The 17,821-nt window shown below is 36.9% G+C and overlaps 1 protein-coding gene across 2 annotated transcripts in view; it reads right to left on the bottom strand.

Annotated features, from left to right (window-relative positions):
• Nucleotides 1-1,129: 1,129 nt before the first annotated feature.
• Nucleotides 1,130-17,821, bottom strand: part of PCDH7 (protocadherin 7) — a 429,980-nt gene continuing 413,288 nt past the window's right edge. For both annotated transcript variants that reach the window (XM_036330824.1, XM_036330833.1), the window contains exon 3: nucleotides 1,130-5,449. In XM_036330824.1, coding sequence (XP_036186717.1) covers nucleotides 5,073-5,449 — 377 coding nt within the window. In that variant the 3' untranslated portion in view covers nucleotides 1,130-5,072. The remainder of the gene's footprint in view (nucleotides 5,450-17,821) is intronic.

The following is a 17,821-nucleotide window of genomic DNA, read 5'->3' as shown; positions in this document are numbered from 1 at the left end:
AATTTATGCATTGTCGGTTGCTTCTTATATGTGCCCTCACCTGGGATGGACTCTTAATTCCTTCTTTAGAGAAGGAAGGCTAGAGCCAAAATCAATTTGTAAGGACACCTTTGATATAAGAAGGAATATGCAAGTCTATATAAATTCTTTTGAATTTTTATCCAAGACAGGGAAAGAATGGTAGGGAAACTTCAAGGCAAGTTTCCTCAGAATGGTTATTTTTTTCACATTAGTCTATTTTAGCAGTACTGTTGTGAGATGACACAAAAATCCCATATAATCTATTCATATAAGGGGGGCAAAAATGGTTTACAGTTGTGAGTATAAAAGTTTATTCTTGCATTATTACATATTAATTATTGTATAATTTTCATACAAACAACTGTAAACCTACATTTGCCCCACCCTGTATAGAAAATAATTTTTCTCCTTTAAATTTATGAGTTGGGTTTGGAGAAGAGAAGTTGCTTGCTTAAATAGATACCAATTTCATGCACAAAGAAGATAACCATTATAATTAAGTGCATAATCTGATAATAAAGAGATAATAGAATAACTAAAAAAAAAAAGAGAGAGCAAACCATTAAAAACTATAACAAGTAAAGAAAGCTCAACCAAAGAAAAATGAGCAAGGTAAATATTCTATTTTTTGCTTTGGGTTTTTTCTCTACATCTCACATGACATAATTATTTTTGTCTCTAAGTTTTTAAAATTTGTCATTGCTGTAGATGAAAACAAACAAACAAACAAACAAACAAACATTGCCTTTACAGAGATACATTTTGACTTAGAATTAATTTTATCTTAAATGTGAAAATTCTCTAAAAAAAAATCAATCTTAATGATAGTAAGTTCTCCTACATTTACGATTTAAAAGTCAGCTAGCTGTCTCAGGAATTATTTTGATGAGACTGAAGAACTCAAGTTCCATCCATTATAAGGCAAAGAAATAAGACATGTATGCACCTGGCCCCAAACCAACAATTGCTACAACATTATTTTCCTTACTGTATCTTAATTTAGCAGAAATCAAGCCGTTTTCAATCAAACTGGTACATACATCCATTCACTGCTCGTCCAATCAAAACTGCATTAGCTGTCGACAGAGAAGCACACTTACAAGTGTGAAACCATTTGACCATGTTATATTTTAATTTGCAGAGACAAAAATGACAAGCAATTTATTTACATAAAACTGTACAAAAGCAAATTAAATTATGTAAAGTATTTCATAAATAGTTGGACGAGTGTTTTAATACATTTCGCCATGTTTAGCATAGTTGCGTGCATAGTGACTCATAATAAACGATGATAAATTGTTCTCTGCTTCACTATCAACATCCAAGTAGCAGAACAATAGTCAATGATGAACGTTACAAACAGATCGTACCACACTGAATGTAAGTGCTTGAAAATGTAGGAAAAAGTCCTCTGAAAGTAAACCCTAGGTAGCTGGGAAAATGATGCCTTCCTCCAGATGTTACATACACCTCTGCCTGGGTCACAACAGACCAGCTCCATGATATTCATGCTCATCTTCACGTTTTATGTCTCCCTTAAGGACACAATGTACATTTATCACTGATAACAATATACGGAAAACTACTTAGGTCTTGAGATTTCTCATGACTGTTTCAGAATGGCTGTTGGATTCTTGGCAGTTTCTTCTGCTTTGTGTGTTTTACTTTCCTATTCTCTTATAAATCAGCTTTCTAGAGTGAGTCTCAGCCAGACACGGTCAGTCCCATCTTAGTTCCTCTTTCCATAAAAATAATGCCTCCCTTGTGTTCTGAAACTCAGGCAGCAGGCCAGTCGCAAACCATACAGAAATGATATCTGGAGGTTCAGAATGGTTTCAGATCGAAGCTACAGACGTTTTAAAACACATAAATTTATATAGTTACTCATTAATTTATAAATGTGTCCTAATGTATAGTGCATGCAGAGTTCACTTGAGATCCTTGTGTACAGAAAACAAGTATGGTTGATATCCTGTATAACCGAAACCGAACAGCAGCTAACAGAAAAATAACAACAAGAAGGAAATCAAGAATAGAAATTTGAAATCAATATTTTATCTTGCAAGATGGACTGATTTCACCCCTGATAACATCTTCCTGTGTTACTATGACAATAAATGCTTTAGCCTTCTCATCAGAAATAAGCAGTCCATAGTAACGCCTTAATTTTGTTGGATGGATGAACGATAGCTAAGACTGGTCCATTATCTGAGTTTGTCAGAAGGCAAATTTTTAATATAGTATTTATTATTTTCAGAAAATAAACATGGATAAATATACAGGATCAAAAAAGTTGGGAATAGCCCATTTCCCCTCATTGTCCAAACCCAACAACCATTTGTTTTTGTTTTTTTTACCATAACAACAGGTATAAAAGGCACAGTTGCTTATTTTGCATTCACTCATTTATTTATTTATATTTTTTGTTTCCTTTTTAAAATTTTTTTTCAAAAGCACTCTATATATGGAGTGGCACCATATTTAACCTATTCAAAATAAAAGTCATACAAACACAAAATATATTTCTGTGTCATGCCAGCTCATTGTATAATAAACATGTTATGATAGCTAATTCTACTAGAATTACTGCGAATACTTACAGTACATGGAATTTTATTCTTTCACACCCATTTTAGTTCTAAAGAGAGGCTCACAAGTTAAATGACAATGACATAGCTGTACTGAATGTGTTGCAAATGTCATTGGGGAATGTGAATCTGATTAATCTGAAGGTCCAGTATGACCTGTATTAGCTTTATAGACAACAGAAGGGTTTTAAGATAGAGTGAAATGAGCTATCTAATGGTTTCAAGTGTCTCGTGATAGAAAGAAAAAAATGCATTTAAAAAGTTTGAACACCTGTGTTATGCAATTATTTCCTGTAGCGTGCAAGAAAAATATGTATACATTTCATAAGTATCTTTAGAAGTATTTTGTCTTAATAGGTACTTACAGATTATACAAGGCAGAACTGCTTTAATGCAGTTTCCTAACAAATTACTAGAATTGCATCTCTCCATAATGTAAAGAATAATCAAACATGAACATGTTCAATTATTGATATTTTAGTCCAATGTTTTTTTGTTTCAATTACACATCCTCTTTCATCCTATTATACACAAACTAACATCAAAATAAAAACTTCACTTAAAAAAATCATAAGGAAATGAGCCCCAAAAGAACACCCCACCATACAGAAAAGTGATTTTCAAAGATAAGCATTTTGATGACCTATAGTGAATTAACAACCTATATTCCAGGCTGCTTCACTTTATAGCCTAAGAAATTCTGCAAAGCATGAAACTACCCAAAGCTACGTTGTTTCTACAGTTTGCTAGAGAGCCATTAAGGCTATGCCTTCACCAGGTTACAGACATTCAGTGATGGGGACTTAGTTCTCCTCCCCTGTGGTCCCCTATTTTGTCCCTAGATTGTCACTTCTGTCTGAATGCCCCAGCTCAATTTCCAATTGCATGAAATCATCCTCTATACAGCAAGTGACTCAAAAATCTGCATATTCTGTGTCTTTATATTACATTGAGGAAAAAATGCATATTTTTTCAACTTGAGATGTACATATTGTGAGACATGTTGCTGCCCAGAACTCATCTCTTCCATGTGCAGTCTGGATTTGTTTTAAGACACATATTAAATGACGTTCAAATTGCATTAGTGACAAAGTCAATTAGGGTGTCATCTTGTTTCAGTGTTGTCAATCTCAAACTAGTGTAATACTGCACAGGATTCAAAATTAATGCACTTTGTTATATAAAAGTGGGCACTGAACACATAAAAAATGCAACTGGTAATTTGAAATGTTGCTAATTGAGACCAGCAAGCATAACCCATCTTCCAAAATGACAATAGTGAACTTAATTCATCAGACTGCATGCCAATGTATCTTTCTTTCACTCCTTACCAACAAACATGATTTTAAGAAGTAGAATCTTCCCTGATAATGTCTTTTGAAACTAAACTTGAACTTCAACTAATTGCCTATGATAATACCAAAAATACGCCTCATTAATTTTCACTTTTGAACTTTCAAAGAAAATCCATTTTAGAAAGAAAATGCATGTTTTCTGGGGCTGGAGACAATGTAAAATAAACGAGTGTTGGAGCGTTTCTGTGCAAGAATGGGTTCGGTTGCTTTTGTTGCTTAATGGATTTCCAAGTCACGACCAAATCTACTTCATGAATTCCCTGATCTGCTGTACGATCTTTGGCCTTTTAATGACACAATTGTTCCAGTTCTTTGATATTAGTGATGCTTTTCTGAAAAATATACCTATAATGTTTACAAATTATAATTAGTGTAATTGACACATGAGGTCAAGGCTGTGTGTATGATTAGAATATCCAATGAAGGTATGGAACTGAAGTTGACGTTCCTGGCTTGAAAAGAACTACCTAGGCCAACTTTGGGACTGCACTCTCTGACTGGGTGTTGTTTCGCTCTCAGTCTTTGATGGAATATTAAAGTCGTGATTTTCCAAACGTGCTTCTTAGAGAGCCCCGTTCAGAAGACTGTGCCTTTAGAGGGACTCGATCATTTTTGAGAGACTGCCTTTCCCAATGATCAATCCGATTCAGATACTATGTTTAAAATATATATTTTACTTCTTCTACCTCTTTTGACCAGTCAGATGACAGCTGAACTAAATCAAAGTGACTAAAATCATGCTTCCGCTTAGGGATAATGGGAGTGTGTTGTGTTCTGCTAATCAGGCTTATTACCAATGAAGAAACTTGCAACCATCTTTTTTTTTTTCTTTTGTCTTTTTTGGAGGGTGGTGGGGAAGAGGGTGAGCAGGTGCTGGGAATCGGTGAGGGGGTCAGACATGCAAGTCACAAGGATGGTTTCTACATTGTACATTACGATCAGGCTAACAGTACCCCTAGAGGCCTGGTCTGGAGGCGGGAGTGGCAGGCAGAGCTTTGTCTCTTTGGTAGCCCCCTTTTTCTAATGAACCGGTTTTGCTCTGTAAGGTAGGCTCCTTGCCCCTCATTCTCCTGCTGTGAAGAGAACTCTGCTGTGGCTTCCTTAGCGCCTACAGGTACACTTCTCTTCTAGTGAGAGTGTTGACAGGAGATGGCTTGTACTCCCCTGTTTTGGTGAGGGGAATATCCTCAGGGTTGGCTTCCTCATTTTTGCTGAAACTAGCTGCGCTGAAGGTCTCATAGGATGAGGTCAACTTTTTGTTCAGGAGGTTTCTGTTGCGGTCACCCATGAGGGCGGCCTCGCCATTGGCCAGCTTCTCCTGGCTCCCTCGTTCATCCACAGGCATGAAGGTGGAGAGTTTGGGCTGGCTCTTCTTCCTCTCCGGGGAAGTGCGGACCGGCATCCAGCAGGAGTCCGAGTGGCCGTACTCGTCACACTCACGGGTGCACTTCCCAGTCAGGGCTACATCTGGAAGAGGTCTTGAATCTGAAATTCAAGGACAGGGAGCCATTAAAGTTGGGCCTTCCTCAACAGGCTTTCCTCATCTGTATGCAACTGAAGGGGGAATATATGAATGAATGAATGAATGAATGAATGAATGAATGAATGAATACATATATACACATACATACATATAGTCTGTTCCCTTCTTTAAACACCCTGCAGTTCATTGTCCCACAGAACAGTTTTCATTTCATGTCCATTAAAGATAAGGTTTTGCAAAAACTGATTAATTTAATTGTGTAGAAGTCAGGAATTCATGCATCTGTTAACAGGACAGGGATAGAAATAAATAAAGTACATATGGGTATTTGTATAGGTATACATTTTTCCACATGCATAAGGAAAGTTATTAAATCCAAATATATAATATTCTGTATTCATAAATTATCCCAGGAATCATGCACTTTTGCCAAATGGATTCCGTCCTGCTTATGCATTATTCATAGAATGCAAATATGCAAAACCTTAAATTTAAAATACATTCTAAAACATCAGGGTGACTCAGAAGTAGAACCTAAATTGACAGCACATGATGTGGTAAAAAAAGTAAAAAAATCCAAGTACAAGTAGGTTATGGGTGTGAGCATACTAACAATATCACCACTTCTCCCACCCTAGCCCACCAATCCCCCACCATGTCACCATGTCAAATGACCTAATATATACAATATATACGTGCTGTAGGATAATCCTCTGAGTGTTCACACAGAAATACATTTGTAAAGGTGCTTGCTAAATGAAATATTATGTGAAATGCAATGTATTGGATATATATATATATATATATAGTCAAGCTCTTAGAGTTTTGATGAAATTGCGCGCACTCCTAATTAATGGTATTGTTGCCTAGTGAAATGGAAAATGTCTTCTATTTCTGTAAGGCTAAGTCATATCTAGAGAGTTCTTAGGAATTAGGATTAAAGACGGCAGTTAAGAATTACGTATACGTGTAATTAAAATCATTATGTGTGTCTGTCTTTGGAGAATAGTTATGGATTTTCTTACTATTACAAATATATATATATATATATATATATATATATATATATATATATATTAATAGACTTTGCTTTTGTTTGAGAAAGAGAGAGTGAGAGAAGAAAAAAAAAACCTGCTCTACCCAACAGATCTTAAGAAAATAACCTATGGGGTTTTATCTAATATATTTTATAGTTTATTTTGTTGTCAAACAGACAAATATAATATGACTGCTCTGATTGAGATCATACCATATCATTTTGTTACAAGGCTTGGGACTTAAAAGACTGATGTTTTTTGACCTCTGCAAATATATCACAACAAATGGAATCAGTGAGATTTAAATATACATAATCCCCGTAGCTTCAGTTTAATATAGAAGAGGAAGTTGCATAAATTATCCCAAATATATTTGTATTTTCTGCTTTTGTCTCTCCCAGTGCTTCTCAACCTTCCTAATGCCGCGACCCTTTAATACAGTTCCTCATGTTGTGGTGACCCCAACCATAAAATTATTTTCGTTGCTATATCATAACTGTAATTTTGCTACTGTTATGAATTGTAATGTAAATATCTGATATGCAGGATGTATTTTCAGGGTTCACAACCCACAGGTTGAGAACCGCTGCTCCACACCATCCCCTGTAGTTTAACATTATACTCCTATTTTGGCAATCATTTGTATAGGATTTTTACAAGTGTTACTCCGCCAAATCTCCTGTATAAGGCAGTCCAGTGTTGCAAGCAATTTTTCCTTCTGAGATGGATAACTGAAATCTTGACGTTTGTCAGCCCATTGATTTTTGAACCACTGTGGCCCGAGATTTTTATATTGTGTGCTGAGAGTTCCACAAAGAAATGCTAGTGTTCTTTAAAGGAAATCTAGAATACTCTCAAAGGTAAAATGCAAAGGTAATCATATTTTGTAGCTGCACATACTGCTATTTGACTTCTAAGTGGGTGGATCCTATTCATTGTATCATCAAATGAAAAAGCAGTTTCTTATTCATTTCCTTATGCTAAATTCCCTCTGTAGTCTCTCAAACACATATTTTAGATGCATTTAAAAAAATCAAACGAATGACAAATTTTATGGATTTTTTTTTGTAATCTAGTTAGTTTGGATGAGCAAACTGTGAGTTCTTAGAGAATAGTTCCCATCTTGGGTTACTTTGTCTATCTGAAGCTAACCTAAATACTTTGAAATAGGAAAGAAAAAAAAAGCCTTACACAAATACACAGTGTAAGATCAGGCTACTTTTCACTTTAAACATTCCTTTTTTTTCTTGCCTACTTTAATGAGTTAAAACGTTTTCTTCTGCTTTTCTGATAGTGCCTAGCAAGGAATTTAGCTACCAAAATAGGAACACATCTCTGTGTCATCTCCTGTAGAAAAGACCTAGAATGGTCTGCAACCATGTCTCTAAGTTCACTTAAGTCTCATACAACGTGTCACTTTACTTACTGCTTTGGGCATTAATGTGTGTTACGGTTTGACATTCACATCATCTCATTTTTTTCCTTTGTTTGAGATGAATTTAGAGACAGCTCATCCAGTTGTTAATACGCTATCAACTCTTCTTATCCTGTTGTTTAACATGTGTACTTGAAGTCCCTGTAGCTCATAAGAAATCATTTTCATTTAGGTTGACTCAATTTCCAATCAGCTAGAAGTGAGATACCCTTCAGTGCCTTCCCTTAGCATTTACTTCGTAGTCCAGATTCCTTCCTGCTAACACTGATTTCCGCTTATTGCTGTTAACGAGAAACAGCTCGTCTCCTCTGCCATCAGCCCCAAGTGTGGCTGCCACATCTCTATCCAGCAAGCATGCCTTTTAATAAGGATCTCCTGTCATTTCCAAAGTCAAACCCTTGATTGGGGACCACACTGGCAGTTGACAAGCCTAATTGGCTGAGACATGTTGCAGTGTTTGTCATCAAATTTAGAAAATAATCAAGAAAGGCTAGAAGAGATTCATCACGAGCAATCAGATCTTCCGATCTTGATGATTCAAACAAATCCTCAAAAGACATGCCAATGATGAACAAACGCAGTTTGTATTATGATGCAATTTATTAAAAGGAAGGCCTGAGTGGAGTAGTATCTTTCTGTGTTTGTATATTTTCTCATTGTGATTATGTAAGTATATTGCATAAACCTTTAAAAGCATGAAGGTTATATAAGGTCTTACAGAATCATCAAATACACTTCTTTTCATAAAATGCATATCGTAAAATGTCTTATTTTTGGTGGGATTATAGACCTTCTACAACAAGTAATCCTTAGTCTTTCATGCTTTCACTGAAGGATGTGCTTTTCATATCTGAGAGCTTTATTTCATGCTTTTATCTTCTATTATTCCCTTTTACTTTGACAAGACTAAAGATGGAAAACAATTAGTTACATCTCTTGTTACCTGGCATGGAGTAAGTCAGTTAAACATGGAAGGTGGTCTATATTGAAATATAATGGTATTGTCTGTCAGCAGTTACACAGCTGGGTCAGCTCCTCAAAGCCCACCCCAATTCAATCCTATCATCCCCGAGAAGACTGGAAGTAGTAATGGCATTCATTAGACCCTGTCACTGCTTTTAGCATTGTGTTCTCTATTCTTACCTAGTTATGCTTTTACTATGATCTTCAAAACATTCTGAAGAATTAGTCTTTTCTTAGATATAAAGTTAACTTCCCCCTTGAAAACATGGTTTTAAGCCATCATTAATAACAGTCACTCTAAAAACAACTTATATAAAGCACTTTGCACACTTCATGTCTTTTACTTATTATCATAACCAAAAAGCCAGGAGGATCAAAGCAGTGAGGGGTCCAGTCTATGGGGGAGCTGAGGTCAAAGAATAAGTGTTTTGTCTTTTGCTTTATTGTGCCTTCTTAAAATATAACAGCTGAAATATTTAGAGGTCAATTACAGGCATACAAAAAAGCTATAGTCTCTAAAGGAAGAGAAAAACATATCTGAACAGCACAGGAAATAGATACCACAAAGTCATAGATTTTACTACTTAATTAAAAATGTGGCACAACCTTCCTAAAACTATATATTTCCTAAAGTAAAATACATTATAACTAATGTAAGACATCAAGTTCTTTCTCTAAAAAGAAGTATATTTGTTCTTAAAATGCGTAGATGAGAGGCTAATGGGAAGATGTCACCTCAACAAGAAGCGACAGACAGACAAAATGTGGAAGATTCATTAGAAATAACAAGGAAAGCCAAGATTCAGAGAGGCATTTAATGTTTCCAGAAACTGTCCTACATGATTCAGAAACCATTAGAGCATCGTTATTATAGGGAAGAACTGGAATTGTTTAGACAGCTCTACATGACTTAGGGTTTTCATACTCGAGTTATGCATTCTGCTAGAATCCTAGGCACACACTCCACTTCAGGCCCTTGGTTTGGGACGGAAGATACAAGGATATTTCTGTTTCCTAAGAGAAGGCATAAATATGTAGCATTTAGTGTTAAAATATTTCTGATGAATTTTTTTAAAAAATCTCAGATACTTAAAGTTTATATACATTCTTTGCTTATTTGTTTAATATATAAATTACTGAATTCTCCTAACATCTATAATAATAAAAGCATAATATACTAATTAGACCAGAACGTCCTTCCATATGACCTTCCGGGTGAAGCTGGGGCTGCAAGGGAAACCTGGGTCCCGGGTGCCAGAGGGAAGCTGGTGCCAGGAAGGAAGGCCTACTTTTACATGAATTTCATGCATCGGGCCTCTAGTCTGAAATAAATGGGTTGTAGGCATCCCAGGTATTCACATCATCCTACAATCTGTTCAAAATTTTTCAAATGAAAATAATGATATTTTATTCTTTTGGGGAGGAAAAATATATATGGGCAACTTTTTTCCTTTCTAAATTATTTATTTTTCCTTTTCTACTTTCCAACTTCCTATCATATGACTTCTTTTTCCAGAGGCAACCCTAGATTCTGGTGAGATTTGGTGGACTATGAAAAAAGTTTTATGAAAGAAAATAATTGGCAATGGTTTTCCAACAAATATTTAAACATTTACCTTCTTTAGTTCAAATAAAAATATCTTGTAAGGATTAAATAAAATGCTTTATTTTAAAACAGCTGTCAGAAAATGATTTCTGTGTTGCAAGTTTGATCCCAGGCCCGTCTGGCCATGGGTGGGAGGCAACAAATCAATGTATTTCTCTCACATTGCTGTTTCTCTCTCTCTCTTCTTCTCTCTCTCCCCTCGTCTGCTCTCTCTAAAAATAAGTGAAAAAAAAAGTATCCTTGGGTGAGGATTCACAATAACAACAAAATTAGTTATTTCAGGTGCACCATCCCTTATCCATAATTTAATAATCAAAAAATCTTGGAAACCAAAAGTTATTTTTTTACAAAAATTTACAAAAAAAACCAGTCTTCAATACAAGGCTATTTTTCATCTTTATTAAATTTACATAGTCTGAATATTTATGTTTCATTATGGAAATAGTATATTTAATTAAGGACTCCATATCCTACTCTTCTGTATGCTTAAATATAATATATGAAACATGCATATTTTCTAAAACATGAAGGATTCTGAATTTTGAGATATACTTGGCCCCAAGGGATTTGAATAAGTTATTTTGTAATTAATACCAACCATCAATCCTAAGAACACGTACTTTGAGTAACTTTTCCAGTGGTACTAATGGGTTTATGCCGATAGAGTTGCAATGGACCAGAGCTACCCTCCCTTTAGGAAGACACACTAGCCACCATGTCCTGGTTACTTTAAGCCCGGATCGCCTAATACTTAACACTTAGTAAGACTTTGCCAACAAAGATTGATTCGGTCTGTGTTATTATGTTTGCTCAAAACTAAAGGGCAAATACTCTATTATTTGCAGTTATCTTTACAACCTAAACAAATAACAGATCAACCTCACAATTAATCATTTTCATTTGAAAAAAAAAAAAAAGTGGTTTCCCCGCTTGCTATCTTATCTTGCCTGACACAGGAAGGAGTTCCATTTTAACGATATGTCAGAAATTAGCAGTAAACTAACCTAAGACTAAGAGGTTGAGTATCATTAAAGACAACAAAAAGCAAGGCAAATCCTAAAATGCCATGCATTCCTCATACATCAAAAATACTGAAACAAGCCATTCAGCACACAAGCAATGCAGATTTCATGATAAAGGTATGTGTGTGATTGTTGTACATGGCAACATGAGCACAGAAATCCCTCTAATCTCCTTATATACCCCCTTCACAATGGGATATATAAGGAGACCACTCTTGCCCTCGCCATGGGATGCTAGTCCTGCGTGCCTTAAAGCTGCCTGGCTTTGACCACTACAACGTAGCAGGAATAACCCTGTGCTATTTCCAGACTGGGTCTCCAGAGGCCTAACAGCTCCTGCTTTTGCCCTGAGAACCTGGGACCTCGATCCTGAGAGAGAGCACGATCTAGTTTCTTTGAAGATCAAATGCTGTTTGAGGAGGAGATTCAGCTGTCCCAGCAGAGCCTACCCGCAGCCAGCGCTCCAGGTGAATACGGCCAAATGAATGAGCAAAACCAGCTGAAGGACTGTGCAGCCGATCTACAGAAATGTGCCAAGTGATACATCTTTGCTCTTTGCCGCCCCCAAGTTGTGCCCGTTTGTTTGTGTTTGTTTGCGGGTGGGGCGGGGAGTGGGGAGTGTTGAAGCAGTAATACATCACTGAGCGAATGATCATGAATGTATTGTATTATCTGCAATGAACAAATGGCTCCAAACAACAGCCTGAGGTCTGAAAACTATATATTCTGCTTCTTTTATAGATCCTTATCACGAGTAAGAAACTGACCAATATTCCTGAAAGTATAACACTTTAAAAGAACATTTTTAATGATTAAGCACATTTAAAATATATTTTTATTGACTTAAGAGAGGAAGGGGGAGAGGGGAGAGAGAGAGAGAGATAGAAACATCAATGAGGAGAGAGACTCATGGATTGGCTACTTCCTGACCTGGAATGGAACCATGACTTCTGGTTCATAGGTCGATGCTCAACCACGGAGCCATGCAGGCCAGCCAAGAGATTAAGCACATTTAAATAAGAAGTTCAAGCTGAGGGCTACCACAGAAAATTCTGGAAATTCTGGTCTTGTGATTGCAGGATTGTACTGTGTTAAACCTGCCAGTGCTCTAGTTCAGGCTGACACGCCAAGACACTATTACAATGTTTAAACATGTTTGAAACCATCAGCAACTTTCCTCCATACCTGAGGCTAAACTCAGCTAAATAGCAATTGAATGTCTCTCAAGAAGCCTGTCCTGCCCCGAGCTTAGACACTGTCACTGTGAATGCGGCATTATCACACACAGCGGAGACCTTGCAGACCCGCACGCCATGTCTCGGGCAGTCTTGCTGAATCAACTCAAACACGAATCTGCTGGTTGGCACGTGAAAACTGCATGACAGCAGAAAAATGGATGGTGACTGCTTGGGAGCAATAAGTTTATGCACATCGGAGATGCGGCTTCACTTTGATTTCTCTCTCCGCCTACTCAAAATTTGAGGCAGTGGTGAAGGCAGTGCTAAGGGAGCAGAATAGAAGGAGAGGAAGTGCTGGAAATAGGAAGTCACTCCAATATTGATCAAAGGAGTTGATAAAATCCAGAAACAGACTGGGGACCTTTATTTCACAAGTAAGCAATTGATTATTCCACTGAAAGTAGAACCACTTCTGGGTGTTTTTTTGGTAATTCATATTTATTTCCTACTTTAATAATCATAACTTTCATGATTTTCCTTCTAGTCTCTTGGATTTTCTTATACTGGAAATTATTTGCTTAGAATGTCATAGCCTTTAATAATCTGATGAAAACTAAAGTATTGCCTTTCTCCATGAATGCTGATAAGTACCCAAATTTGTATAAAATTTCAGCAGATTTCAAGATACCTGAGTTAAAGTTGGAAGTTTATACTTTGAACCACCTGGTGAATGGGAGATGGAAAGCTGTATTTTTATACTTTGCGGTTTTTTTGTTTGTTTTTTGTTTGTTTTTTTTTTGTTTGTTTGTTTTTTTATCTCTCTTAGAATTAGAATGAAAAGTTAAGAAATAGTCTGGCCCCTCTGGCTCAGTGGTTGAGTGTTGATTCTCAAGCACATGCCCAGCTTTTGTGCTTGATCTCCAGTAGTGGGTGTGTAGGAGCCAGCTGATCAATGATTCTCTCTCATCATTGGCATTTCTACCTCTCCCTCCCTCTTCCTTCCTCTCTGAAATCAATAAAAAAACAACACATATATAGATATATTTTAAAAAGAAATATTTAACCATTCAACAACCATCCTTGAAAAATATAAATCACATGTTGTAAACTAATTGCCCTTCAAACAGTGACAAAAAGATTTTAAAAAAAATTATAAAACATATATTTAGAAGTAATGAATATAATTTAGGTTTGATAACTAACTTTTTAGGTAGGTCATTTGAAGCCCAAATCTAAAAGCTTTCAGAACTTATAAGGCTTTGTACAAACAGCAAATTAATGCTCAGAGATGGATTTAACTGATTGCTGAGCACCAATTTAAAAACATGTTTCCTTTCCTAAAAACTAAATCCAGAATTTGCTTCAAACCAGTGTATTGCATTGCTAGTAATGTATTTATCATAAGAAGAGAGATAAATTGATGAATTCTTGTAATCATGAAAGATTATGCAAAAATAAAAATGTCCACATGAAGTGTTTTGTTTGTTTCTTTTTCTTTTCTTTTCTTTTTTTTTTTTTTTTTTTTTTTTTTAGATCATAAGATGGGTTAGTCACTATCTGTTGGTTTCACTGTAAAGTATCATCTACAGTGGGTACCACTCTAGTTGCAAGTATCAATTTAAAGCCACTGTCCAGTAATGGTCCCAAATCTTCAACATTTTTATTATTGGCCATAATGTGTAGAATGTATATCTCATAATAAATATTAATATTGCCTGTAAGAATGGATGTTTATTCGAAAAGTAGTACATAAAGTCTCTATTCACTGTAAAAATATTATGTTTGGCTTGTATTCTTCAAGGCAGTACCCATTTTATCTTTGCTTTCCTACATAACAAAAAAAAGAAAAACTGAAATATTTCAATTACTAGATAATATTTTCTCAAATTTTCTTTCCTCCAATAAAACAATGGAAAAACATTTTTTAAGTAAATGAGAAGTTAAACACTCCTGTAATAAGTAGCCAGTATTATATATCTAAATACTTAATGCAAATATGTTAATATTACAAGTTAATTCTGTATTTGGGGTTGTGTTAAGGAGGAGGAGAAACAATGCAGCAGCCTTATATGATATAAGGTTTTCTAGGTATTTTTCTATGTATTATTTTACGTGAAAGTCTAAAATGAACTATGTTAAAGCGCAAATCATGCATAAAATAGAAATGTAATTACTTTGTACAGAGAGGCAAATCATTGTAATTAAAATGTGCTGAAGGAGTAAATTATTATTTTTTTTAATGTGGCAAAAATCACGGTACCTGTTCATTTTCTCCTTCGTGTAGGGATCCTGAGGACCTATACAATTATTCTAATGATATGGCCATTTTCAAAACACATTATCAAACTTTTTGCATGGGATTACCTATTGAAAGGTTTCACAGGTCATACAGAAAAGCCGATCTGGTGGGAAAGGCTCCTATGATAATAAAAAGCTGTGTGTTAACAGAATTCCATCCGTTGCTCTGATTTGGGAGAAAGACAAAGAGTTCCACCTTTTGTTCCCTACTAAGGACAATTTCATGAAAGCATTGAGTTCAGACATGCTATTGAGAGATGAGGCTCTGAAAGCTTTTGGTAGGAGCTGCAAAACCATTTCCGGGGAGAGTTTGAAAGCAGTGGAATGCAGACCCTTACCTCTAGTCAATAAGTTGCTCAGTTGAAACTAAAATTGGCAATCACAATTAGCACCAAAAGAGTGTTAGAGTTTGGGAGTGCAGAGCAGTGTTTTAAAAAAAGAAAAAGGAACAGGAAGGAAATGACCTCTGGTGACTAGCAAACAGGACTCAATGAGTGAGTAAAGTGGGAGAAATCAATGAAGCAACGCTGGATCCGTTGGCTTCATTGATTTCTGCTGCTCATTGAAATGCTTTGCTTTATTTACTTCCGATATCTTCGGCGAGTGGCAGAGTGTCACTGTTGAACCTCCCCTGGAGCCTGTGATGGGCAGAGACACAGGCTCTGGAGCTCCGCTCATGCCTGCATCACACCTGCCCATGCTACATGGCTGACACTTCAGGGCCCGTCTTCACCCTGCTCGCACTCATGCCGCTCCCACAACCCAGCTGTGATGGGCAGAGTAATGGTGCCCCGTGAAGATGTCTACCTTCTAATCCTCAGAGCCTGTGAACATGTTGGGTTACGTGGCAAAGGGGAATTAAGGTCTCAGGTACTAATAAGGTTGTTAATGAATGCATTTTAAAATAGGGAGATCATAGGGGTCCAGGCTCCAAACCAGGAAATGTGGGCAGGATCTCAAAACTGGAAAAGGCCAGGAAACAGACTTTCCCTTCAAGCCTCTAGGACAAAATGGAACTCCGCTGACACTGATTTAGCTTGGGGAGACCCATGTCTAATTTCTGATCTATGTAACCGTAAGTGAATAGATTTTGTTGTTTTAAGACACTAAGTTTCTTTTCTCTTTTTAAAATGTATTTTTATTGATTTCAGAGATGAAGAGAGAGGGAGAGAGAGATAGAAACATCAATGATAAGAGAAAATCACTGATCAGCTGCCTCATGCACACCGCCTACTGGGGATCGAGCCTGCAATCCGGGCATGTGCCCTTGACCGGAATTGAACTTGGGACCTTTCAGTCCACAGGCAATACTCTATCCACTGAGCCAACCAGCTAGGGGAAGACACTAAGTTTCTGGGAATTTGTTACAGTTGCAGTAGGAACCTACTACACATTCCCAGCAATTTTCTGGTCAGAGGAAGGGACAGTGCAGACTTGGTGCATTTACGCATTCCTACCGGTATTTCATCCATTAGGGCAGTGGTTGGCAAACTCATTAGTCAACAGAGCCAAATATCAACAGGACAACGATTGAAATTTCTTTTGAGAGCCAAGTTTTTTAAACTTAAACTATATAGGTAGGTACATTGTTATTAGCTTAATTAGGGTACTCCTAAGCTGGCCTTTGCTAAAAACGTCCTCAATCTGATTGAGGTACGTTCGCTGAGGTCGACCCCTTCCAACTCTCCCATCCACGTCTTGTATACTTGTTTCATCTATATCCTTTCATTCATCCTCTCTATATGTCCAACCATCTCAGCATACCTTTCTCAATCCTCGACACTAGAACTTCTTTCACTCCACAAAGTTCCCTGTACATGCGCGCCCGCACGTGATATTTTGTGGAAGAGCCACACTCAAGGGGCCAAAGAGCTGGATGTGGCTCACTAGCCACGGTTTGCCGACCACTGCGTTAGGGGAAATGGCGTGGACAAACTTTGATTTTCAAAGTTTCCATTGAATCATGTTTACCTAAGTTTTCAGAATCCACTCGAGAATTTTCATGTTCCACTTTTGAAAAATTTTCTACACCCTAGTATGTAATTGTCCACGTTGTTTGTTTACAGCCAATCAACAAAGTTCCATTTCTTTTTTGTCCAGGAAACTGCTAACAGCTCATTTTTCTGAGTGACAACATCTTTCCCCCCGGGCCCTCAGTGATAGCTGTCTCTGAGGCTATTAACAAAGAAACCATTGGAAGCTGTTCTAAATTTGGGTAGTGTGATTCTCAAGAAGAGAAAAGACAGAAAGTGTAGCATGACATCTAAGAAGTTGAGACAGGTACCAGGACACAGCCCAAATAAGGCTTTTTTTAATTTTTATCAGATTTATGGTGCTTTTGTGACTTCTGGAATGTGTTAAGTATCACGTTTGTTTGTTTAACCTGTTTTCCTCCTAGTGATGTGCAGGAAAGTGTCTACTAAAAAGCACCCGTAGGGTTATTTTAAGAATAGTAAGTACAGCCACCAGGCTCTCCCTAGTTTAACACCCTCTATTATAAATTTCAGCATACATTTTAAATTCTGTATTTTCACATGGAAGGCCCTTGGGGATCTGGATCCTGCCTACCTCTTAACCCTTATCTCTTTCCATTCCTATGTGCTCCCATTTGCCACTTCAACACACCCCACTAACGTAGTTGCCATTGCTAGAAAGCCTCTCGCTGTCCCAGGTCTTGCTGATAGACCTGTGTTGCTTCCTCTGTCTATCCCCCACAAACCCTGCATGATGGAGTTCGGATGTCTCGTGTAAGATTTGGCCTAACCAGGCTGCCCAATTCTGATTTTTCTTTGTATCTCTAGTCTTCACCCTATGTCTATCTCTATCATAGCATTT

This window comes from Myotis myotis, unplaced genomic scaffold (assembly GCF_014108235.1).
Source record: "Myotis myotis isolate mMyoMyo1 unplaced genomic scaffold, mMyoMyo1.p scaffold_m19_p_1, whole genome shotgun sequence".
Lineage (NCBI taxonomy): Eukaryota > Metazoa > Chordata > Mammalia > Chiroptera > Vespertilionidae > Myotis > Myotis myotis.
Note: the sequence above shows the minus strand (reverse complement) of the source record. Positions and strands in the feature narration are given on the sequence as shown.